This window comes from Megalobrama amblycephala, linkage group LG1, assembly GCF_018812025.1.
Source record: "Megalobrama amblycephala isolate DHTTF-2021 linkage group LG1, ASM1881202v1, whole genome shotgun sequence".
NCBI lineage: Eukaryota > Metazoa > Chordata > Actinopteri > Cypriniformes > Xenocyprididae > Megalobrama > Megalobrama amblycephala.
Window position 1 is genome coordinate 46,282,801 of NC_063044.1, and position 24,634 is coordinate 46,307,434.

Consider the following 24,634-nt stretch of genomic DNA (forward strand, 5'->3'; position numbering starts at 1 on the left):
GGATGGATATTCCAGAGCAACTTGGCATTTCTGACTGGTCTTCAGCCATCTTTGTTTGGAAAAAGAAAATTCCACATACAACTGCATGCCACTTGGTGGCAGTGTATAGGATGAGCACTAGAGTCCTGTGTAATGGTTGATGTGCCATCAAAACCCATGCATATGCAAGAAAATGGCTTTTTGAATAGCTGTCCACTGTAGTGACCTCTATGCGTGAAAGGGTTAATTCTGTCGCCAGCTCTTGAAAAATTGCCAGTCAGTTTGGCTGCTTGCTCTAATATAAACACAGTGTTCGTCGCTTCACAGTGTTCCTAGGCACTCTAATGAAAGCCTGTTTGTTCCTGTCAATACTTGATGTGCAGCCCAACTGCGCAGTTTTAGAAACCCTTCTTTCAGAATTAGGGCTGGACTCTTCTTTGACAACATGGCCCATCTGACTAAACACAGGGACAAAACTAACTCAGTCTCTAGTTAAATAAGAAAACCTTCCCAGAGGGACCATTAAGGATTATATTAAGAAACCCTCATGACAAGCAACATATCATTTGTCAAGACAAGAACAACATTCCTCATACATTTCTCAAGAGATGCACAGAACACACACACACTGACATCTGCATAATGCAATACACAATGGATCTCTTTTATAGCCTTGTGCCCAAGCATCAATACTCCAGACGCTGTAATTGAGGGTAAAGTGTTATTTATCAGCTGGCATAACTTGCAAATCAGGTATGCAAAATACAGCACAAACATGGCATTGTGCTAGTCAAGAGTCAGTCTGAGACAAAAACAAATCAAACAATGCCTTTATTATTCGCATATAGTCACAAACGCGAGCAGACACAGGACATGATATCACGGCTAACGTCCTAGCAAAGTTAAACTGCACAAATTTGACTAGCTTTAACTACAAAACGCAGCATTAGATTTTGAACTTTCACAAGTAAAAGCGAACATTTTACATTCAGCGCATATTAGAGTCAGGTGGCCGCCAGTCGATTATATATTTGCTCATATTCTCCAGACTGAGGAGTTTATCTCTTAGTGCCAGGCCGGGCAGAGCCTGCGGTCATTATACCAGCGTCTCAAATTCACAACATACCCCTGTCAAACACAAGGGGTCAAATGACGACACTTCCCAAACTTCAGCGGCCATTTGGATGTTTTTTGGAGTTCTTAAAAATGTATGAGGTGAACTGGGAAGCGGCAAGGACACCTCAGTGGTCTCGAGCTTGTCAATGCTGAATTGGGACGATACCGCTGTTGTAGTGTCACAGTTGCAGCGCGAGCTCAGCGGCTCAATCAATTAACCCCAAATTGTACAAAGCACGACTCTCTAAAATACACACTGACCTAACATGTCCAGGATACGTGCAGTTTCCAACAGTTTTATTTACCTGGAAATCACGTTCTTCGTTGAATCTAGAGAATCTGTCGGCCATTTTCTCTGCTGTTCGCTTCGTCTCCTGCGTTCCGACTTGTTCCTCTGTTGATCGAAACGCCCAGTGAAGTAGGCGGATGAGCGATTGACCAATGACAGAGCGCCGTGGTTGATTGATGTGCTGGCTGTCCAATCATCTAAGCGCGTCGTGCTCCGAACGCATTGAAAGAGAAAGAGAGCGTTTTGAACCATTGCTGGTGTTTTTGTTGTTCCTAGTATGAATAGTACAATGTACGGTCATTGATCGCAGGATTTTGGACACTTTTACAAATTTTACGCATACCTTTTAAAATGTGGCTTGCATTTGTCTACTAGACATAAAACCTGAATGTATGAATGATCTAATAATACTTAAATTTGAATGACAGTATTTACTTAGTATGCTACTTAAGATGTTTTAGTGTGTATTGTATTTCATTATTTCTACGCATGTAACAATTATCATTCACGTGATTTGTTTTTATCAGCTGTCCTTTGTTAGTTGCTGTGAGGGCCCCCTCTGGTGACAGGATTAAAAAACAACAGCATCCATTTGGCTCACAAGCTTGCCAAAAAGTTAAAAAGCCTTTGAATCAAATGGAAAACTCTTGACTCTCAATTCTCCAGCCTATCCTCGGCCTATGGCCGTAGCTATATCAGCATTATGCAAAATTAAAAGAAAAAGTAAGGAAACTTGTGTTATAATATCCTCCTGGGACCCAGGAATAGACTTTTGTCCTCTGTAGTGGACATCATATTTTAGTGATTTTCTCTGACATCATAGGCTACATGTCACAGTTTTAAATCTGAATGTCCTGTAAAGAGCACATTCAGGGCTTTGCAGAGAGATCAAATGTTCAGAGGTTTCACTGTGACCACTCCTTCTCCTTGGTCTTTAAAAATGACTGACATCGATTTAGTGATCAAATTTAACACCCTTATGGAAATATGATAATATTTTGTTATTATCATTTACATCTGAATAATTTTCAAATTGTTTGTTATGAATCAACATCTCAGGAAAATGTTATGGGGTTTATAATCAAAATATGACTTTCTGTTATGAAACAGGGCATTGATTTCATACATGACCTCTCTAGAGGACACCAGGACTAAAATCATGTTTATCAGGCATTTTAGGAGACACAACAAGTGAATAGGGAAAGAAATTATATATCAATATTCCTATTAATTATTAGATATTATTATGAAAATGTTGCAAATTATTACTCCCATTATTACACCTCTTTTTCCATTACATGTTGCTCCAAGACCACATTAAAATGCAAATTAGACACAATGTATAGATGCATTGTATTGAATAGAAAAACTCATGTATGACTATTTTACCCACATACTGCATAAAGTAAAATGGTATATCAATTAATTTCATTATATCTTTCATAACATAGTTGAGAATCATCTTTATACAAAGTTTGGTTAAAAAAATCCTGAAGCCTAAAAAAATCCCATTGTCCCATACATGTAATTTCATGTCATTTATTTTTTAAACAACTTAGTCCTGCTGTCCACCACAGAGGACATAGCATAACATATGAATAAAATATAATTTTTCAAAAAATGTTATTTTTCATTTGTTTCTTATGCTCTAAACAATATAATGACATTTTTTTCTGGGTCCCAGGAGGATAAAATCTATGCAGCATTTCTCCAATACATTTAGTTGACAGTACAAAGTATTTTCAAAAGCAAATATGGAGTGAAATTGTGGCTGAAACTATCTATACCTTTAGAATAAGTATTACCTGTTCACCGCAAAAAGCAACAACACAAGTTAGTAAACATCATGAGGAAAGTTTTAACTTATGTCCAACTCCATGTAAACACTTTAAATCTTTTAAAGTGTAAAGATTTAATTTAATTTCAGATAATACAATAGCTGCTTTAAGGACAACGCACATGATTGACAAAGTACATATATGCAGGTGAGTGGAAAACACACAAGAATTGATGACAGGATTTTTTCTCACATATAATTTTATGGCATTGCCTGTTTTAAAACACACGATTGGTATATGGCTAGGTTAAAATGCAAAAATCTACAACCAAATCAGCACTTCTGGCAAGGTTTCTGAGAACAAAAATCATAGCTAATCAAATCTTTTTAAGTGAATCTTCCCACAATTGAAAGGCAAACAAAGTTTGTTGTGTTTTTAGTTTAATCAGAATCATGTAAAATTAAATAAATATATAAAATAGATTAGATAATATGGTCTGACTCTTACATCACTTGATTATAGATCAAATTCTACATAAACCTTTCTGTGAAAATGGGTCCTTCTTATTATCCTTCTTTATTATCTTTATTATATTATATTCTCGCAATCATAAGGGAACCACTTTTGGTGTTATGTAGCACCATATCTTTAAAGCTGCTCTACAACACCTTTGTCAAATGGTGTAGAACCATCTACACCATATCACATAGGTGCCATATCACATTTTATTTCTTCAACAAAAATGGTGCTAAACAGCACCAACGGTGGTTCTTTAGCTCATAAAGAACATTTAAAGGGGCTTAACGGGTTCTTTTTTACAGCAGTGGTGCTTAATAACACCTTAACCACCCTAAAGAACCACTGAAGAACCATACTGGGGCTGAACAGGTTCTGTATACAGCAGTTGTGCTATATAACACTTCAGTCATCCCAAAGAACCAGTGAAGATCTGGTGAAGAACCACTGAAGCACCAAGGTTTGGTGCTATACAGCACTTAAAGTGGTTCCCCTATAATTACGAGCCAAAGAACCACTTTTAGTACTATATAGCACCATTTTTAGCACACAACAGTGTGTACAGCTTTCATCTCTGTAACTTTTTCCCACACCCTCCTCTCATGGGATGCTTCTTTCCCCAACTTCTGTGCAAGCATTTATGTACCCACATGCCAGTTTGCCAGCAGATGGTGCTGTTGACCAAATATTGGCAAAATACCACTAAAAACTGAAGATTTTTTTGGAAACAAGACTGGATAAGTCAAATTTATATTATTTCCCATTACATACAACCCCAAAAAATTAAAATAAAAACAAAATAAAAACGCCTTAGATGCTATGAGATAAGAATACTAGCCTATTACTAATAAAGTAATACATAAACTAAAATGAATAAAAAATTAATGAGAGTTTAATGTTTTCTACATTGTTTGAATTGAGATACTGAATTTATTATGGTTGTATAGTGTCTATAATACTTGTAATGTGGCTGAAAGTGTGTAATGGATGTTCCACAAATGTATTTTATCGCACTACTGTGGCGGAAATACACACACACACACACACACACACACACACACACACATTTGAAACAAACACATCAATATGGCCATTTAACGTCAAACTCAACGCTGCTTTGAGGGAAGTCTCTTTCGATATGACTCTTCAGTCGTGTGTCACATTCCTTGTCTCAAAGCCTAGTGAGCTGTTTATCGAGACAGCCGCTTGAACGCGTATGTAGTGCCCAAGCATGCTGTCTAGGTAGGCAGCTTACTAGGTTTTGACACGCATTCACAGTCTTCCTGTCTCAGGCGATCAGAAGAGTTCGACACAGTCCGACACAAGACGATTCTCCTGCCTCATTAAATAATATTAAGGTAAGTCCCCTTAACTTTACCGAATTACCCTTATAGTGTCCGTCACGAACGCCTGTCTTTAATTCCCACAACAGCAGAATTCACTAAATTTAGTCTCGGACGATTTTCTCCCTGATTTGTGCGAAATGGCGGCGCGAAGGAGGAAGTTAAAGCGCTTCTTCCTTTCATCGTTTTAAAATGTTTTAACTTATGCAAATCCCCATTAAGGCTCTCAAAATAATGCTAATATAAATGTATAAAGATAATTGAGAAAAAAAGTCGTTCATTTGTGAAAACGAGGTATTTCATGCACAGATCTGTTGATAAGACAATTAAAGTTTTTTTTTCTCCATATCATGTGTAACATTCATGAAATATATACATCACGTATTAAGTTGCTCAACTTTAACAGTTACCTTGAGTGTGCGAGAAAAAGGATCTACAGTAAAACATACAGTTCATATTCTCTTCATATACAGTACATACAGAAGTGCAAATGTTTATCTTGTGTTTAATGTCTAATAATGAAAGCATTTCTGTAATGCAATGGAAATGGTGTCTCATAGCAACAGCCCTTTATGTATGCATTCTGTGTCACTTGGTGGCAAAGAGGCCCCTGACAGGTATTCAGGGGGGTCTGTTTGCAGTGGGCTGATCAGGTCTGGATCTTGCAGGCCTCCAGTTCCTGAGTTTAGACTTTTGAGCAGGACTTACTCAGGCCAAAAGCATCCTGTTCATGTGTGGGGGCGTGGATGAGTCACACCTAATGTCTCAATGTGTGTGTGTGTGTGTGTGTGTGTGTGTGTGTGTGTGTGTGTTTAAAGCAAGACACTACAGACAAAACCATTGTGTTTTTTTTTCTTCATGCTCTTGTCATTTTTGAGATTTTGGGCTTTTTGTTTCCATAGCATGTATTCTTTAAGACTAGTTGAAAGCAAACACCCAAAATACACATTTAAGTGTTTATTTTATTGCACTAAATAGCGCAGATTTATATTTTAAGGTGATTTATATCTATTTGCATCTGTAAATTTCAGTTACAATAGACAACTTTAAAGGCCTCATGTGCTAAACCAGAAATCTGAGCACTTTGCAGTTTTATTCATTCCTTCTGAGCGGGTTGTTCATATATAATTTGCCTGTTATATGTAAAATTGTATTCCTAAAAACTCTTTCTGGCTGTTTGACAGTATCTAATATGTCAACAAAATGAAAGAGAATTTTTTCATGTTCAGATTTTTTGTTGTGGAAATGTATGCAAATTTGTGTATATATAATTCCTCATTTGCATATTTAAAGATAGTATTTCAAAAAACTTGTAATTACAAAATGTAATGTCTTAATCTACTGTGATTCATTGAGTGAGGAAGTGTTGTGATATATTTTCACCACATTGGAAGACTTATTCTTTGATTTTCATGCTTCCATCTGTCTTATTTTTGAATGTGTAAAGCGAAAAGTTTGTGGTTTAGTGATAAAGACTAAAAGGACCTAAAGGTAACTGGCTTGCAGGAAGCAAGTACACTACGGTTAATGACTGGTCTTTCAAACACATAGTCATTGTGAAGTGGACATTCCCGTTGGTTAAACCGATTTGTTTTGTCACAGACTTCAGTGGTAAAAGGCTGTCATTATAGCTCTTAGCATGTGTGTTTTCCTTCTCGGCCCCGTCCCTGGCCTCAATACCACACTGTTCCTTTTTGAGCTGCCCGAAACATCCACACTTCCGTATGCCATGGCCCGCTGAATCCACTGTCTGTCATTTTGTGTTTTCTTCCTCATCTGCTTGCCGCTCTGCGCTCTCACTTCTGCATTCAACATTAAAAAAACAAAGACACAAAACCTGCTTTTTAACCGGCTTGATGATTACAGGCTGTGAGTTTTGACGAGTTGATGAAAAGTTAGCAGTTAACAGAAAAGATAACGAGTTTTTGTCTGTTACAAGCCAAACCACACCATTTCCCTGAACTGTTAATTAGAAATGACAAATTCAAGGTGTGGCTTAACTCCCAGTTCTGTAGTAGCCTGAACATAATTGACTGTGACAAATGTTTGCTGTGTGAAACTTTCTTTCTTAGTTGTTTTCTTACTTTCCGTGGCTTTGAATAACAGATAGATGCGTGACTATTATGCAGTAAGATATACACAGCCGTTAAAATTTTGGGGTTGGTTGGAAGGTTTTTGAAGGAAAGTCTCTTATTTTCACCACGGCTGCATTTATTTGATCAAAATTTTTGTTAAAACAGTACCATTATGATAAATTATTACAATTTAAAATAATTTTAATATATTTTAAAATGTAGTGTATTCCTGTGGTGGCAAAGCAATAAACATTCTTCTTACAATGTTGAAAACAGTTATTTTTTCAAAATTCTTTGATGTAGAAAGAATAGAAGAACAGCATTTTATTTGAAATAGAAATCCTTTGTATAATTATAAATGGCTTTACTCTCACATTTGATTTTTTTAATGCATCTCTGCTGAATAATAGTGTTACTTGAAATGTTTTTTGTTACCAAAACTCTTAGTGACTTTCGATCAGTAGTGTATCTTCTAAATGTGTTTAACGCCATAAAAATGTTCCTTCAAAGTGAAAATAGTGATCTGTAATGGAATGAGGTTGTTTAAATATGCAGTATTGTGTTGTTGTCATACTTTTCGGCTGACAAGGTTATGTCTAATTTAAAGACTATTCAGTTAAGCAGTCAAACCGGTTACAAAAAAACAAAACAAAAAAAGATGTTAGTCAGATGTCATTTAGGGACAAATTTTGCTCTCTGTGTTTTTATTATCATATAATTTTGGTGAGAATTGTGTGGCCCTAATGCTTCTTTTTCTCTTTCGTCAGCAACACTAATAATTGGATAACTTCTTTGTCATCTAAAGCCCAAGTATACTTCAGTTTTGACAACACATACACACTAGAACGTTTCATCATTGTCCAGTTTCTGCGCTATTTTTCTCCAGAAGTTATGACCGATAAAAATGTCTCTGTACTTGTTTAAACTTAAAGTTGTGGGTATCTCTTAACCCGCCTTACACAAGCGGTCATCAGCATGAGCATTTATTGTTGTCTCCGTTAGTTTGTGGTTGTTTTGTCTCCTCCATTTCTTTTTTTTATTGCAAAACAATGGGCTGGGGCAGTGTTTCCACCTTGTGGACAAACAAATTTGTACAAAAAATTTAAGCCACATGTTCAAGGTAAGCATACAGAATTAGAAATACGGCTGTGTGCATACTGTACAATATATGCGTACTATGCTGATGACAAAATTTTCGTCATACACTGTATGCATACAAAAGCATACGCATAAAATATGCTTTAGCCTCTTTAGTTTTATACAGCTTTGTATGTTGACTAGGCTATTACACTGGCGGGCGGCATTTTTGATGTTGGGTCAGATATGGAAATTCCACGACAAATGATGGACTTGATATCAGTGAATAGACACTTTTCACATTTCCAGGGTTCTTTGAAGAGGAAGTCGTCATAATTGGGTAAACTTCTATTGTGGTGAATGGAAACTACAACAAATCTAATTTTTTACATTCTATTGGCTGCAATTGCAAGAGAAAAAACAATGATAATAGCATTTCTATGACTTAAAAGAGTAAAAAAAAATATATTGAGAGATTCTGACATTGGTTAGAAGAGCGATAGATGTCAAATTTGCCGTCACTCCCTCAGATGTTGGATTAGAAACACTTACACAGCAGTGTTAACTAGTTTTCTGTCATTTGACGTCAAAGTAAATAAATACAAGGTATAGTGTTATGAATGTATTTTTCAAATACATTCATAAAACCCTTTTTTTTAATATAAATACAAAAAACGTTGATAGATTTATGCTATGGAAATGCGTCATCGCAGTCTGTGAAAAGGGTCTATTGTGAGGTTACAGTGGATGAGCAGGATCTGGCAACTGTCTTTCTCGGTTTGAATTTGTGCATCACGAGGATGTCTTCATCACCTCTACATTCAAATTGGACATTTCAAAGATCACAAGCTGTTGATATTTGTTTGAGTGATATCTGCCTTCTCACAAGAGAGAGCACCAATAGTTCATTCAGTCATTTTACTCACCCTCACGTTGTTCCAAACCTGACTTTCTTTGATCTGTGGAACACAAAAGAAGATATTTTAAAGAATGTTGGTTTCTCAAAATTTCTTATTTTATGTTCCACAGAAGAAAGAAAGTCATATAGGTTTAGAACGACATCACTATGAGTAAATAATGACAGAATTAAAATTTTAGGGTGAACTGTGCCTTTTGAGATGATAAATGCCAAAAAAGATAGAAATAAGGTGACAAATATATGAGGAGAAGAGACAGAGTCTTTCAGGCAGATTACTGAGAGCCTGACTGCTGCCTCAGGAGGAGGAGGAGGAGGGAGCGCAAGCAGGGGAAATGGAGATGGATTTCCCGTAAATCAGCCCCATCCAATCAGAGCGCAGTCGCTCTCGACATGGCAGACAGCCAGCGGGATCAATCGTCTGAGGTGAACACTGACTAATGGAGAGAGAGAGAGAGAGGGGAGGGACCGCCTGTGATAGTGTTAGTAAACGAGTTCTCATGCTTTGCTCTGCATTTGAAGCTGCATTTAAAAAGCGGTATGTTATCTTCTCTCTCTCTTGCTTTTTCTTGTTTGCAAGATTAAAGTGTGATACTATTTGCTACTCATCATTGAAGATGCAGATGACTACATTGAAATGAAAAGGACTGTCATTCTCTGCTGGGGTCTCATGTGGGTGTAACTGGACGTGTTGTGAGGAACATTTGAGGAACTACAGGTTATTTGACTGCATGACTTTGTTGCAACATATTTTCCATTGCTCATGTTTGAAACGCGGCTATAGGATGATTTTTATCTTCCCACAGTGCTGTGAGTGCTCTCTGAAGTCATTTTGGTGATGTAACAGCTTCTCCATTAGCTATCAAAATGGAGGATTCAGCTCCTTGCAGCCAATAAGCCGTTGGCAGCATCTACGTGGATGACGTTGGTTTTAGATGGAGGCCTGTTTTCTCTTAGTTTAGAGAGATTGAGAGAGAGAGAGAGAGTGGGAAAGGGAAAGGGAAAGGGAGAGTGTGGGACAGATTAACTGGGGTCATGTAAAGGCGCACTGATGCAACATGCTGCAACTGCCTGAGACCTTGCAAACCTTTCTTCAGGCTGTGAAGATCTTTCCAGCTGAACTGAAGAAAATGACCTGATTGAATTGTTGAAATGAATTGTTAGTGTATTCATATCATTAAATGCTTTTTGGAATAATTATTTCGAAAATGAAATTTATTTGCATGTTTGACTAATTTTATAAATGTTAAATGACTGCACAGTAATAAGATTTTCTTATGAAAATGTGGTTGCTGCTTGCAGAACTTGCTGCCACAGTGCTGTGGGTGGTTGCCAGGGTGTTACTGTGCGGTTGCCAAGGTGTTCTGGGCTGTTTTAGCTTGTTGCTAGAGTGTTTTTTCTGAGTAGTTTTAGTTTGTTGATATTCAGATGCATAGGTGTTTTATCTTGTTACTAACTACGCAGTTCCCTAAAGGATTTCTGAGTGTTTTTTGCTTTTTGCTAGTTTGATAGTTGCTAAAGTGTTCTGACTGGTTTTAACTTGTTGCTACGGTGTTCTGAGTGGCACAATTTGAGGCATCTTTACTGTCCGTAGGCAAGATGCAAACCAAAGATTAATGCTTAAGGCAAGGCATGACTAATATTTCTCACACAAGCGCCACTAACAAAACCTTCACTGTATTTCCAAACAATGAGGAAGTTGAAGACAAAAACTGAACCACACCTTCTGCATTTGAAAAGTTATCGTAGACCAATCAAACAAGGAAAAAGATTGTCTTGATACCTCCCACATATACCCGCAATGAAGTAGTGAGAAATAGTCACTGACGTTAGGTTTATGATAACAAGCTAGCTTACTTCTGTAATTCATCATCAGAGATAAAGCTCTGATATATTGTTCTAAATTAGGACTTTTTCAATACCAAAATGAGTCTTATAGTCTGATTTATAACTGGTTAGCTTGTTTAAATGTGTGTTGTACAACATCATGCCGTCAAACAGTGTCAAAACACTGCAGCAGTGGTGTGAGCCACCAGACCACACCTCCATTTTGATAAGCAGAAGGCTCATGTTACGCCCTCAGCAGCTCCTCCCGTTCCACAGATCAACCTAGAGGAGCAGGAAGTGTTAAAGTGAAGAATAGAGTCTTTGTGTTCACTGGAAATACTTAGAGTAGTGTCCTCTGTCACCTTCAGCAGGTACAAAGTTCAGGCGTTGTGACCAATCACTGTTAGAATGAATATATATCACCTTGTTTTACCTGAAAGAAAATACCCTTCCCTGCCAGTTAGCGTTCGTGAAGGCCAGGTGTGTGGGATCTTTTTCCACGGAGCAGTTATGATCTTGCTATGTGTGTGCGTGAGACAAAAAGTGAATGAGGGACCCTATTTAAGACCCATGAGGTTTAGTGATACGCATTTAATGTCACTGAGCAGTATGAGACTGAATTGATTTATTGATCTGTTTCTTTGTTTCATAGAATTTCAAGATGCCGTCTCAGAGAATTCTGAACTCCACCGTCCCGTTCTCCCACATGGACAGCAAAGCTCTCAACTGCCTCGGCTCCAACCCAGCTTCTCACACGGAGAGCAAAGGAGGAGAGCTGGACAAAGTGGATCCGTTGAAATATAACTACTTATGGAGTGTCATGAATCATGGCACTGCCAAACATGAGTGGAGACACGGGACAGAGATACAATCCATCATCGCACAGGCAGAGTGTAAGTACTGATCTAAAGAGACAGAAACAATATAAATAATATTTCCAAATATATTTGGGCTGAATTGCTTCTCTTTTTTCATAGGTGAGTCCCAGGATTCGCAGGAGTTCTGCCCCAATGGCAGGTAAAACCTACGGGACTGTCAAACAAACACGTATTTCGTTATGTTTTCTTTTAATACCAGGAATTAATATTTCACTACAACTTACGTATGTTTTCAGCCACAAAAATGGGCCACGTGTTATCTCCTCCATGTCGCCTGTTGGCTCCGTCTCTCGGAGTCGGTCCAGAAGGAAACGTCGTAAGAGACAGCGGCGGAGACAGGATGAGAAGGACAGCCGATCCAGCGAGTTCATGGGAGTCACAGGTGTGCAGGAGCAGGACAGCGGCGAGTACCTGTCGTCATCGCTCATTCAGGTTAGACTGAATTAACTGTAACTAGTGTAATTATCATAGAGCTGAGGGGAGGGAAGAGTATTATACAAAAATTAGGTTGAATTTAATGAAAGATATATGCAACAGTTTTGTTCCAAATCCTAGTGTGCTGTTTAGATAATCCACAGCGTGCAAAGAAAGCATCCAAATCCTCTTTCAAGGACACATCAAGGACAATATCTATTCCCTTCTTAAAGCGATAGTTTGCCCAAAAATGAAAATTCTGTCATCATTTGCTCAACCTCAAGTTGTTCCGAATTTCTGATGAACACAAAAGAAGATCATTTAAAGAATATTGGAAATCAAACAGTTGATGGACCCCATTGACTTCCATAGTATTATCGACTATGGAAGTGAGTGGGGTTCATCAGCTGTTTGGTTACTCGTATTTTTTTTTACCCAAAATATCTTCTTTTGTGTTCAGCAAAAGAAAGAAATTCATACAGGTTTGGAACAACTTGAGGGTGAGGAAATGATGACTGAATTTTCATTTTTGAGTGAACTATCCCTTTAAGAAGCATTTTTTTTTTTTATGGAGAAGTCCATACCACAACTATAACAATAACAATAATGACCCAGATGAAAGATATCATTGGAATTTCTTTCAGAGCTATTTTGTTTCCAGCAGGTGACCAGTAAAAACACTGACAGCCAATCAGAAAAAGCTTGTGCACTTAAAGCAGTAGACGACATAACAATTATAATAAAACAAAACGTTATTGTCTGTTGGTGTGGACACTAATATAGTTAAAGTTATATTTATATTTTGTTCTTGGTGTAAATGGGCCTGTTGATGCACTAAGCAAATTAATCTAGCAGAATCTGACAATAGCAGATTGTTAGCAGTTGTTAAACAACAGAAACTAATAAACACTACAAAGCTAATAATTTAATATTGATTAAATTAGTGCATTTTAATATCTTTTTTACTTTTCTGTAGTGAATTAAAAATGGTTATTTCTTTCTTCATCACTTTGGGATGCAAATTTTCACAGCAGAATCAGCATAGTTCTTCTAGGCAGGAAGCTCACTATGTTTTGGAACTGAATGTATATAAAGTCTTTTGATTTAATTTAAGACTATTAAAGACTCTTGTCGCAGCTGTTAGTTTGTTATGTCCCAAAGGAAATCCAGTGATTAGCTAAGTACTGAGTCATGTTTTGTCTTTAGCTCTCACTAGAGGCTTGAAGCACTTAATCTAAGGGACACCTTTACACACCCAAACAGATTTTTCCCATTGTCTGCATTGATTTTATATAGCTTTCAAGTGTCTTTCTCTCTAATCAAGTCCGGTCACCTTTGTTGTGTCCTCTTGGTTCAGGTTAGAGACCCAGTGTGCATCAGCAGCAGCAGCGGCCTCAGCACAGAGAGGGTGTCTGTGCAGGAAACAGAGGGACCGTCATACTCCTATCAGTGGGAATCCTCTTGCCAGAACTATGCTCAAGTGAGCGAAGAGCTGAAGTCTCCACTGAGAAGTGAGATCGAATTTCGCCTGCCTGTTATAGCCCTGAGGAACTACGTTACAACTGAAGATCCCTGCTTTGCATATAGCTTTGTCAAAGACGTGCTGAGAGAGGAGAGGGAGAGAGATGAGGACGAAAGAGAGGAGAGCGACAAGAACGAAGGGATCCTGTTTAAAGAGGTGATTTTAAATGGCAATTAAAACATGCGGCAACTGACACATGGATGAACTCATACTGAAAGTGCATAGATAGGTTCTCTTGCACGCTAAGATACAAATTTACATACAAGTACACAGCCTAAAAGTCATACAAGCACACACAACCCGACACCTTTAGAAAGACAATACAGATAAAGACAACATAAGTATACTAATACAGAGAGGAAGAGAGAGAGTAAGAAACACAAACTTGTCTGCGTGTGTACACATAGCCAGAAGTTGACTTGCGGTCGTCGATTTCCTGTTTTTCTTGCGTTCAGCCGGGTTTCATGTTTACATCACCAGCCTAGTTCTGCTTGGGGAGTTTCCTTTACAAAGAGAAATAAGCAAACAGCAAAAAAAAAAAAAAAACGTCTTCACACACTTACTGTGGTAGTCATGTGCTCTAATATGACATTTAGAAATTCTGGACATTTTCAGTAATTCTATTGAACCGTTTGATTATGTAATGAAGATGCATCAGTTAGGTATGCATCAATATTGAATCATGGTTGTACAAAATCATATATTTAAATGATTAAATAAAACACTAAAATAAATAGTTATAGTTTAAGTAAATGTAGGCATTACAACATTAAAAGGTACAGTGTATTATGAAAGATGGATAAAAATTGGATAAAAATTGAAAAAAGTGAAAAGTTGAAAGTTGTTTTATTATGCACAAATGCACATAATTTTACCATTCACATTTTTTAAAGAAATCAATACTTTTATTTAGCAAGGATGCATTAAATTGATCATCACAACATTTAAAATGTTACAATAGATTTCTATTTCAATTAATAAATGCTGTTCTTCTGAACTTGTTGTTCATCAACAAGTTTTCAACAAACATTATCACTGTTTCCACAAACATATTAAGCAGCACAACTGTTTTCAACATTAATAATATTAAATATTTCTTGAGCATTTCTGAAGGATCATGTGACACTGAAGACTGGAGTAATGATTGAAGCTGAAAATTCAGCTTTGACATCACAGGAAAAAGTTACATTTTAAAATATATTAAAATAGAAGAATATTACAGTTTTCTACTCGTGAAGAAACACTTGCAGCCTTGTTGAGCAAAAGAGGCTTCTTTCAAAAACAAAAAATCTTACCAAGCCCAAATGTTTGAATGTTAGGATAACCAGTAGATGTTAAATATTAAAATTCCATACTGTTTTGTCTAAATAAATAAAAAAAATAGAAGTCAATTTAGGAAGCACAACATTATAATGTACACTATTCATTTTGAGATTTACTAAAGATCACATTTAACATTATTTCTGTTTTTAAAGATTAACTTTAAGTGAATGTTAGATGACGGCAAATATATATTGTGGCATGGCTGGAGCACTGTATTGGCCAATCAGCATTCATAACATCATTGTGTCGTTTTTTTTTTTTTAGGGTCTACAACCTGTGAATTATGAGTACAGAGAGGGACGGGAGTATGAACGCTGTCGATTTCTCAAGCAGGGCTCCTTCGGAGAAGTCTACAGCATCAAAGACAAAGGCACCGGGTTCATGTGTGCCGCCAAAAAGGTATTTGTGACCTCCTTTGTGTCCAGCTTATTCTTCTGGCAGATGGCACTGCTGATATTTAAATGCATGTTGTTTTCCATTGATCCACTGATCGTGTGTTTCAGGTGCCGTTGGAGAGTTTCAGCAGTGAGGAGGTGGGCTCGTGGAGTGCCCTGCAGTCTCCTCATGTGGTAGACCTTTTTGGAGTGGTGCGTGAAGGTCTGTCCATCATCCTCTTCATGGACCTCAAATCCAGTAAGAACTCATAGACACACAACCTCTTTATTCCCTCATCCATTTCTTAGTTCATTATTTGGCATATCTGGTGTTCTGCACTAAGGAAGTCTCTAGTGGAGAGATGGAAAGTTTGATCCGCTCTGTTTGCACACTCTTACAGGTTCTCTAGGACAGCTGGTGGAGGAACGAGGCCGCCTGCCAGAGGATCTGTCCCTGCACTACCTTCAGCAAGTACTGGGGGCGCTAAACTACATACATAAGAAGCGGATCCTTCACCTGGATATCAAAGGTACGTGCAGAATGTAGGCTGGATTGCTAAAAAGGCCTCTGAAGGATTTGACTGGTTGATAAAAGTGGAAGCTAGGTGGAGTCTTATAAACAAGTCTAAAGCTTGAGCATTTGTTTTGTCCTCTTTTCACTAAACCAAAGACTAAAGATGACATTTAACATTAACGCGTCTTCAGGTTATGTGGAAAATGGACATCCCTTTTTTAATCTCACTTCCTTCACAGTTCTTTGGAAACCGCATAAATAAATGAAAATCACAAGTGAGATGTCCTTAATGTCACAATTGTTTCTTCTAGACAGCAGTTGTGATTAAATGGAGAAGAAACTGATACTTTTGCTTGTGTCTACTACTTAAAAAAAAGATTTTTTCTTGAGTAAAATGAGCCTGTGGTAATCTAACATGCGTGTTCAGATTTGCCAAGATACCAAATGCCAAAATGTAAATGTCAGATATCTCAATATGAACTAGTTTCTTATAACTTCTTTCCAAAATCGAATGTCAGTTCTTCAGTAGTTACCTCAATGTAAATTTTAGGAGATACATCTCAGACAAAGTTAATATACAAGTGAACCAGTGTTGTTATTGTTAAAACTTTTAAAAATAGTTTTCTGTATATAAAATAAATAAAATATATCATAAAGTAAAATATAAATATAAGACAAAACTCTAAACGTAAAAAATCTGGCAGCTAACTGAAATAAAACTAAAACTGAAATAAAAAAAAATAAAAAAAAACAACAACTAATAAAACTATTAAAAATGACAAAAGCACATAATACAATTACCAAAACTTAAACTAAAACTGAAAATATATGAATGAATGAATGTTAATAAATAAATACTTTAATAGTATATAAAAAATAACATAACAATACAAATATAAAATGACATAACATTGAAAAGAGCCATAACTGATGGACTTCAGGCCTCCTGAGCTATAAAAGAGCAGTATATGAGCAATAAAATGACCTTCTGGGTTGGTTCTGTTATCTTCCTCAGAAAATGCTGTAAGAAACACATTTTCAAACAAACTGTCATAAAGCCATATCTGAAGAATTACATATAAGCAGGTGAAGAAGTTGATTTTAATATTGTGTTTGTGGCTGGGTTTAGTTGTTTTTCCGTAAAATGGGGTGAAACAAACAGCACCTGTGGTGAGAGAGAAAGAGATCAGAGAACATTGTGAGCAACCCGGGGCTGGGAATTTCCCACAGCATGACTCATGTGGCTCAGATGAGGGGGGGTTGAGATCAAGTAGAAAGAAACAAGACACTGACTGAAGAAGTGACCATATATAATGCAAAAGGACACAGGAGATTAAATGAGCAGCTTTATGTCATTATAATCCATTCAAATTGATAAAGGGCAGTTCAATTCAAGCAAACAGTAAAACAAACCTTTCTTATCTGACATCTACAGCGCCATCTGCTGTCCAAATATTCTGCAGTTGATTATCAGCGTTTTAATCTTGTCTATTATTTTCTTCAGTAACAAGTTGTGGTTTGCAATTTAGAAACCGAAAGTATGCCGCATTCCAATTTTAACTTTTCCTGGAACCGGCCAATCACCACTTCTAGAGAGACTTATGGGAACACATTGGAAAACATAAATATTTTCTAAATACACATTGCTGGTATTCCTGTACACAATTCAACAGTGTTGCAATAGAAAAGTTGCTCTGCCTCTAATTTTAGGTTACTGCATCACCTTATTTTTCATGTAAGAGTGGCTGTGTAAATCGAATTCTGCTTCCAGTTATTTACAAAACAGCTCGTTATGCTGCTTGATATTGCAAACTGGTATTTCTTATCATATTATTTTAATGTATGGTCATAATTATAAACACACTGGTTTTAGGCGAAAATAGTTTGACCATTTACTACACTTTTTTAGTCGGCTAATGAATCAGAAGTCTCACACATTCACAGAAAATAGCTTACTTCTGCATTGAAAAATAAGGTACTGCTCCCATTCTGAAAACTTACCAATAGTTAATAAAGTCATTTCAATGCACTATAAACTAGATGCATGTAAATTATTGAATAGTAATTAAGTTTTACTATTCTTAATTATGTAATTAAGCAAAGTATGATAATTTTATCAATCGATTTTTAATCATTGTGATGCATCAAGACACTCTTGAGGATGATCTTAACCTCCCAATCAAAATGACTCAAAAGTGGGTGCTGGTCACCACTCTTATGCTCACCAAGGCTGCATTTATTTGATAAAAAAATACAGTAAAACCATATTTATTTGAAATAGAAATCTTTTGTAACATTATAAATGTCTTTACTGTCAATTCTGATCAATTTAATGCATCCTTACTGAAAAAATTAATTTCTTTTGAGGAACCCCCAGTCAAACTGGTCCAAGCCTTACTGAATGGTAGTTTAGCTTTTAAGTATTTCTCAGGGATTTTCCAAGTAATTATTCAGTTATGCTTAATAAATAAAGTAAATCATTTACTGTCATTTTTTTGGTCCATTTTTGTGTTCTCATGTTTATGTTTTATTTTCAGCGGATAACGTTTTGCTGTCAGAAGATGGGAAAGATGCATTCCTGTGTGACTTTGGGCATTCAGAGAGATCAGACAAACAAGGGCTTAGTGATGGTCAGGGTAAGCACATTTCATTATAGCCTCACACATATTGCAAGTGAATTTAGACACATGCATGCAGTGTTGGGGGTAAGGAGTTACAAAGTAACGGATTACAGTAACGATATTACTTTTTTGGGTAACGAAGTAAAGTAACGCATTACACTAATAATATTGGTAACTACACTACTTTACTAAACTATAGGAACGCGCTTTCCTTCGTTACCCAAGCCGTGTTTGCCTGCGTGTAAAGTTCTCTCTGTTTAAGTGGTGCGTGCATGTGTGTGCCTGTATGTGTGCCGTTGCCATAGAGATCGATTTGACGTAGCTACTGGAGCGGTAAATGGAGATGGAGACAGGGGGTTTCGGCAGGCCCGGCGCCACGAGGGGGCAAAAGGGGGCATATTGCCCCCTCAGATCTGATTTGTGCCCCCTCAGTTTCAATTTGTCCCCTTTCACCCGATCGATTTTAACTTTTTTAACGTGTAAGATAACACCGGTGTGATGAGAACGTTAAATTCAAACCTGCTTTCCCGCTGCTGGCGCTGAGCCAGAGATTGACGCGCTCTGTGCTTTTCATATTTCACAACTAAGTTTTCAACCACATGTTTATTTGAGGTTTCAAACGTTTGAATGAGGACTAGGCTATACATAAAAAAAGACATTTATAGTTTGTTAAATGCAGATTCCATACAGTCATATGGAAGCTGCGATAATCCTTTAAACTATAATTTGACGAAGTTGTTTATTCATATCAGATACAATGCGTATGAAACAAAGTTTACTCTCTTATCCCAGTTCACCAGCCACTTACGTTTATTTCGGGAAAAATTGATGAATTTATGTAATGTAAATCCGACAGATCCTATGTTTTATCAACTAACATGATCATTATAAAGGTGTTTAAACAAAACACATTCACTTCCACATATATGACAATCGGAAAATATCATATAATTCATGATATAGCCTAGTTAAGAAGTTTGTGAATATTTTAAATAAAAAAGGAAAAACAAAATAAACGCGATACCTGTAGCTTGGCTGCATGAGGCGTCGAATGTAATATGTAAATAATGTAAATAATAATGTTCTAAAAAAACAGGGCTTCCCAAACGGGGGTTCGCAAGGGAATTGCAAGTTGATGACAAGCAATTAATTAAATTATAATTAAATCATTACAAATCAAACAAATAGACTAAATAATATTCAAATAAAAAAAAAATCTAAATTTGGTTAACAAAACTTAATATTTTATTTCTTTATTTTGCATGTGACCATTCAGTTACAGAACTGAACGCGTCTGCTCAATTCAAAGTGGGCTGAACGAGAGTCGCACCTAACTTTGCCCATTTCGCCTCACCTTTGACTGGGCGCCTTTTTAAGCGAGTTTGTCATTGATTGTATTGTTTTGTTGTTGGGTTTTTTATTAAGAATAATAATAAACTCATCATTAATGAACCCATCATTAAAATGCATTCACGGGCGTTCATAACCGTACGTGCGTGTCCACGCGGTGCCGTTATGAATGCCCGTGCGGCCGTGAGCACTATACTTTCACTTTTGAATTAGCGATTCAAAGCCTGTGTTTTGAAACTTGTGTGTTGACACCATTTTAAAATGACCCCACCATAGCCTTCTTTATTTCTGTTGTTTACGGTGAGGCATATTTCTTTGTGCAGACGGGGTTATTGTTCTTTCATATGGTTCAATATTTATACAATAAACTCTATGCAGAAAGGTTAAGTAATGATAGGGCTATGATGTTTGTCCATGTAGCTATCTACACGGTAAATTAAGAAAAAGTAAAGTAAAGTAATAAGTAGTGAAGTTACTTTTCAAATGCAGTAACTAGTAAAGTAATCTCATTACAATTTACAGAAGTAACTAGTAACTAGTAACTAATTAAATTTTTTGAGTAACTACCCCAACACTGCATGCATGAGCTGAGCATCTAATTTGTTATGCGTTTAGGGCTGAAAGGCACAGAGACTCATATGGCACCTGAGGTGGTGCTCAATGAGCCCCGCTCTTCAAAAGCAGACATCTGGAGCAGCTGCTGTATGCTTCTGCACATGCTCAATGGCTGTCATCCATGGACCCGCTACTATTCCCGTCCACTCTACCTCAAGGTAAGCTATGATTGGAAATGAAGCCAAATATGGCCCTCCCACTTTGAAAGTCACATTTAATTTTTAATAACAGTGTTGATTTGCATTCACTAAACACTTAAGAAATATTGTTTGTGTTTGCACGGTGACAGATAGCAACAGAGCCTCCACCAGTGAGGGAAATCCCATCGGACTGCAGTTCCAATACAGCTGACGTCATAAAAGCAGGACTACAGAAAGATCCGATCAATCGAGCTTCTGCCAAAGAACTCGCTGTTAAAACTGCTAAAGCACTTAAAGAAGGTACCATTAAAGAAGCATGCAACACATACAAATGTCTTAATATTAAATATTGCACAATTAAAAATGTTATCCATTTATTTGCAGTCGGGGGACTTCGCAGTCCCACGAGAGGAGGAACCTATATGAAGCCACTGGGGAAGCCAGAGGAATCAGGCCCCGCCCATTCAGCCACACCCACCACATCCCACCACACCACATCCTCTCATAACTCTGAGCTGCAGTGGATGAGCTTTGAGCAGAAGAGGAAAGAGGGTGATGGGGAACCTGATGACAAACCACACAAGGGAAAACAGTGGAAACACATAGAGGAGACAAGAAACGATGACCACTCTCCTCTGAAATCACTGCTCCACATTCAAGCCACTTCAACTGAGCCGCAAATCATCTATAAAACCAAGCCAGAACAAGAGATGCGGAGACTGGAGAAAGGTGAGCAGCCCGTCACATCCGATCATGTGATATTCAAATGAATGCAGAATTGGTGAGCATAAAAGAACTTTCAAAAAATTGTACAAACCCCAAATGTTTGAACGGTAGTGTATAATAAATTACATGCAGTTTCAGAATTTTGACGTGCATCTAGTATTTTACTCCATAAATGTGTTCCTTAAGTGGTTCATCCACGTCTTTTAAAAAATTCAAATGTATCCACCTCAAAGGAACCTATTGGTTTTATGTGCATTTTGGATATATCATTTGCATCTTGGCGTCTCCAGTGGGGTTTTTTTGTGCCATATCCCAAAAATATATGGATGGAAACAAGCTGCTTGTTAATATTCATTCTGAACCATAGAATTGCAGATTATAATTAGTGATCGACCGATATTGATTTTTTATAACCGTACCGATACCGATTATTTGCATGTTTATGTACCCGATAACCGATATGCAGAACCGATATTTATTTACTGTTATACTTCTGTTTTTGACAATTATTACAACACAAATGAGCTGAACAAACCATTTTATTTATAACAATCACTCCCTCCTTGCATACAAAAAAAACCTTTATATTTATACACAAATAAATAGAGGGGTCTGAGTCCAAAAAATTAAAGTGCAATGAACTAAATAATGGTTATGTAGTAAATCAAAGATTAATAATTAGGGTGTTTAAACGAGATAATCTTGCAAAATTTCTGCAGTGGCCGTGCTTAGGCTTCCTGATCGTCAACCCATTCAGGTCTGAGCAATATAACGCACTTTTTTTTCCGAGACTATGTAAAGTTAAACAGCACTTGTCAGTTGGCATTTTAGATCTAAATTTAATCTAACGTTAAATCATGAAATGCCAACTGACAAAGTGCTGTTTGACTATAACTTAATCAACCGCGTCGCGCATGGAGATAATAAATAATTAATTTCCACAAAGCGGTAGGCTATATTTAATGTGTATTAGCGAAATAATTGTTATGTAGTAAATGATAATATATCTAGGGTGTTTAAACAAGATAATCTTGTCAAAAGTTTCATTCAGTGGCCGTGCTTAAGCCTCCTGATCATCCGTCAGTTGCTAAGCAATATGAACGAACTTTTTCTTCTAGACTATGTGAGCAAATACAACAGATAGAGAATTAAATTCAGGCTTTTATTTTCAACATACATCATTCATGTCTGTTTTATTTAATTCATGTAAAGTTACGTCTTTATTGGGGCAGGACATGACGAATTACACTACGTGACTCAATGAGTTCGTCCATTGTTTAGAAACATGCTGCATAAATTAACTATATCAGGAATTTATGTCTCAATCTATTTGTGCATATCTGTTATGTTAAATAAAGTTGATTAATTAAAGCAAACCAAGTAGAACATATACTTTACCTGTGCACTGAGTTGTTGTTGACTGATCTCCTCAGACGCCCGGGCTGCAATGGCGGAAATCTCAAAACGGCCACAAGATGGCGCCGTAAAATCGGCGAATCGATATTACAAAACCGAACCCGATTATGGAAAAATGCATATCGGGAAAAATTCGGTAAACAGATATATCGGTCGATCACTAATTATAATTGTAACGTTGAGTTTGTTCTCTTGCTTTCTCTGCAGATTTATTCCTGAGTAGTCTCTCCCATCCTCATTCTGCTGAGATACAGGAGCAGCTGCTCTCTTGTATCAGTAGCGACTGCCTCTCCACTAGAGAATACGGGGACAAGAAGGTAAACAAACCCGGGCATGAATGCTGGATACGAGGCAGCCTGTAATTCCTTCTAACCTAATTCATGTATATTAGAGGTTGAACGACTTAAGATTTTTTAAAGTCGGCATTTATGTGAGTCGACATTGACTAGTTGCTGATTATGTACATTAAGCTGAGACTCGGACGCGGGTTGCCTTGTGCACAGCTATGGCATATGACACAGTGTTGCCCACAAGGCTATTGCTCCTACATAACAGCTTATTTTGATCAGAACTAACCCTTTTTTGGTGCAACCCCTGGTGTATAGTAAATACAGTACATTATAAGGTTATTAAGAGTGATGGTTAAGACCACACTTCCTGACAACTCTCAGCTGTTGGTTGTTAGTGGAGCATCTGACTTTGACCAATTACATCTTAACTGAAATTCAAAGGGTTTCCTTTTTTTTTTTTTTCCACCAGGATTCGGGACGTTGGTCAGTCGCTGGTGATGATGACAGCTCAGGCGTGTTTTCTTACAACAGTCAAGATATCCAGAGCTTCAGCAGGGACTGGCTCTCCCCCACGCATCAACCTCCGCCCCGCTGCTTTGAGGGTGTGTTAACAAATACTGATTACTTCAAAGAAATGTTACTGGTCCAAAACTTAAAATTAAATCAGTAAATCAACAGCAGTTTAATTAATATTATTAACAACAGCAGGTCTAGACCTAATGCACATAATGCACAGTTCCATTTAATCTAACTTTTTTTTTTTCACATATTGGCACATAATAGTGAAGCGATGAGAACATTCACACATGCCGTTGTTGTGATATTTTTAGATGACATTTATCATGGTTATTTGTGCCATGCTCACATCTGTTCTTTGTTTCTTCAGGGGTGGATGTTTATATCAGGGACTTCGATGGGAAATGTTTTCACATTCGGGAGACGCCCAGGGTGAAAGTAGGCCACATTGCAAGAGGAATCAGCGATCAGGTAAACATTGTGTGTGTATAGTGTGTTTATGCAGAACACATTTTTTTCTGCATTACTCTTTGTGTTTGCTAGAGAATAATATCTTCTCTCTCGGGCAGATCTCAGAGAACGTGTTCAGTCTGCAAACAGAGGATGGTTGCATGGTGCCCCATGACAAAGAGGTCCTGGAGAACAGCCTGTTTCTGCGTTGTGTCCCTGCCCCTGACTCCTGCCACTATCATCAGTATGGACACAAGCCCTGCTGCACCCTGACCCCTGACTGCAAACTACAGTGGAACTGGAGGATCAGGGAGGGGATGCTGGAGACTAGAGACTGATCTCTCCAACCTCAATCAGTTTCTGTCAAGCTTTCTGTTTTGCATTGAATTTGGGCTGAATTTGTCTTCATGAATCTCATCTGACTAAAGGCCAGAACACACCAAGCCGACACCAGCGAACTAGTGGCGACGAAAGCAGACTGCGGGGTTGGCTCACGTCGGCAGCGTCTGTGTCCAAAATTGCCCTGACACACCAAACTGACGCTCAACAGCCGACGGCCAAGTAGCATG

At 37.4% G+C, this 24,634-nt stretch overlaps 2 protein-coding genes across 5 annotated transcripts in view; one reads left to right on the plus strand and one right to left on the minus strand.

Moving 5' to 3' along the window:
• Positions 1–1,544, minus strand: part of gpatch8 (G patch domain containing 8) — a 39,575-nt gene extending 38,031 nt beyond the window's left edge. The window contains 1 exon segment of the mRNA XM_048196607.1: positions 1,401–1,544. Coding sequence (XP_048052564.1) covers positions 1,401–1,445 — 45 coding nt within the window. The 5' untranslated portion in view covers positions 1,446–1,544.
• A 3,275-nt stretch (positions 1,545–4,819) lies between these two features.
• On the plus strand, positions 4,820–24,614 carry map3k14a (mitogen-activated protein kinase kinase kinase 14a). Of its 4 annotated transcripts, none has more exons than XM_048196632.1 (16): positions 4,820–5,036; positions 11,569–11,809; positions 11,894–11,933; positions 12,031–12,226; positions 13,560–13,886; positions 15,318–15,452; positions 15,557–15,686; positions 15,829–15,957; positions 18,479–18,577; positions 20,528–20,685; positions 20,817–20,967; positions 21,052–21,396; positions 23,017–23,126; positions 23,569–23,701; positions 23,986–24,086; positions 24,185–24,614. In XM_048196632.1, exons 2-16 carry the CDS (start codon positions 11,578–11,580, stop codon positions 24,401–24,403), a joined length of 2,505 nt encoding a protein of 834 aa, XP_048052589.1. In that variant the 5' UTR covers positions 4,820–5,036; positions 11,569–11,577; the 3' UTR covers positions 24,404–24,614. The 4 variants fall into 4 exon arrangements, with proteins under 4 accessions (XP_048052589.1, XP_048052612.1, XP_048052606.1 ...); XM_048196655.1 differs by having other exon boundaries at positions 4,822–5,036; positions 13,566–13,886; XM_048196649.1 differs by lacking the exon at positions 4,820–5,036 and adding an exon at positions 9,202–9,627.
• Positions 24,615–24,634: the final 20 nt, after the last annotated feature.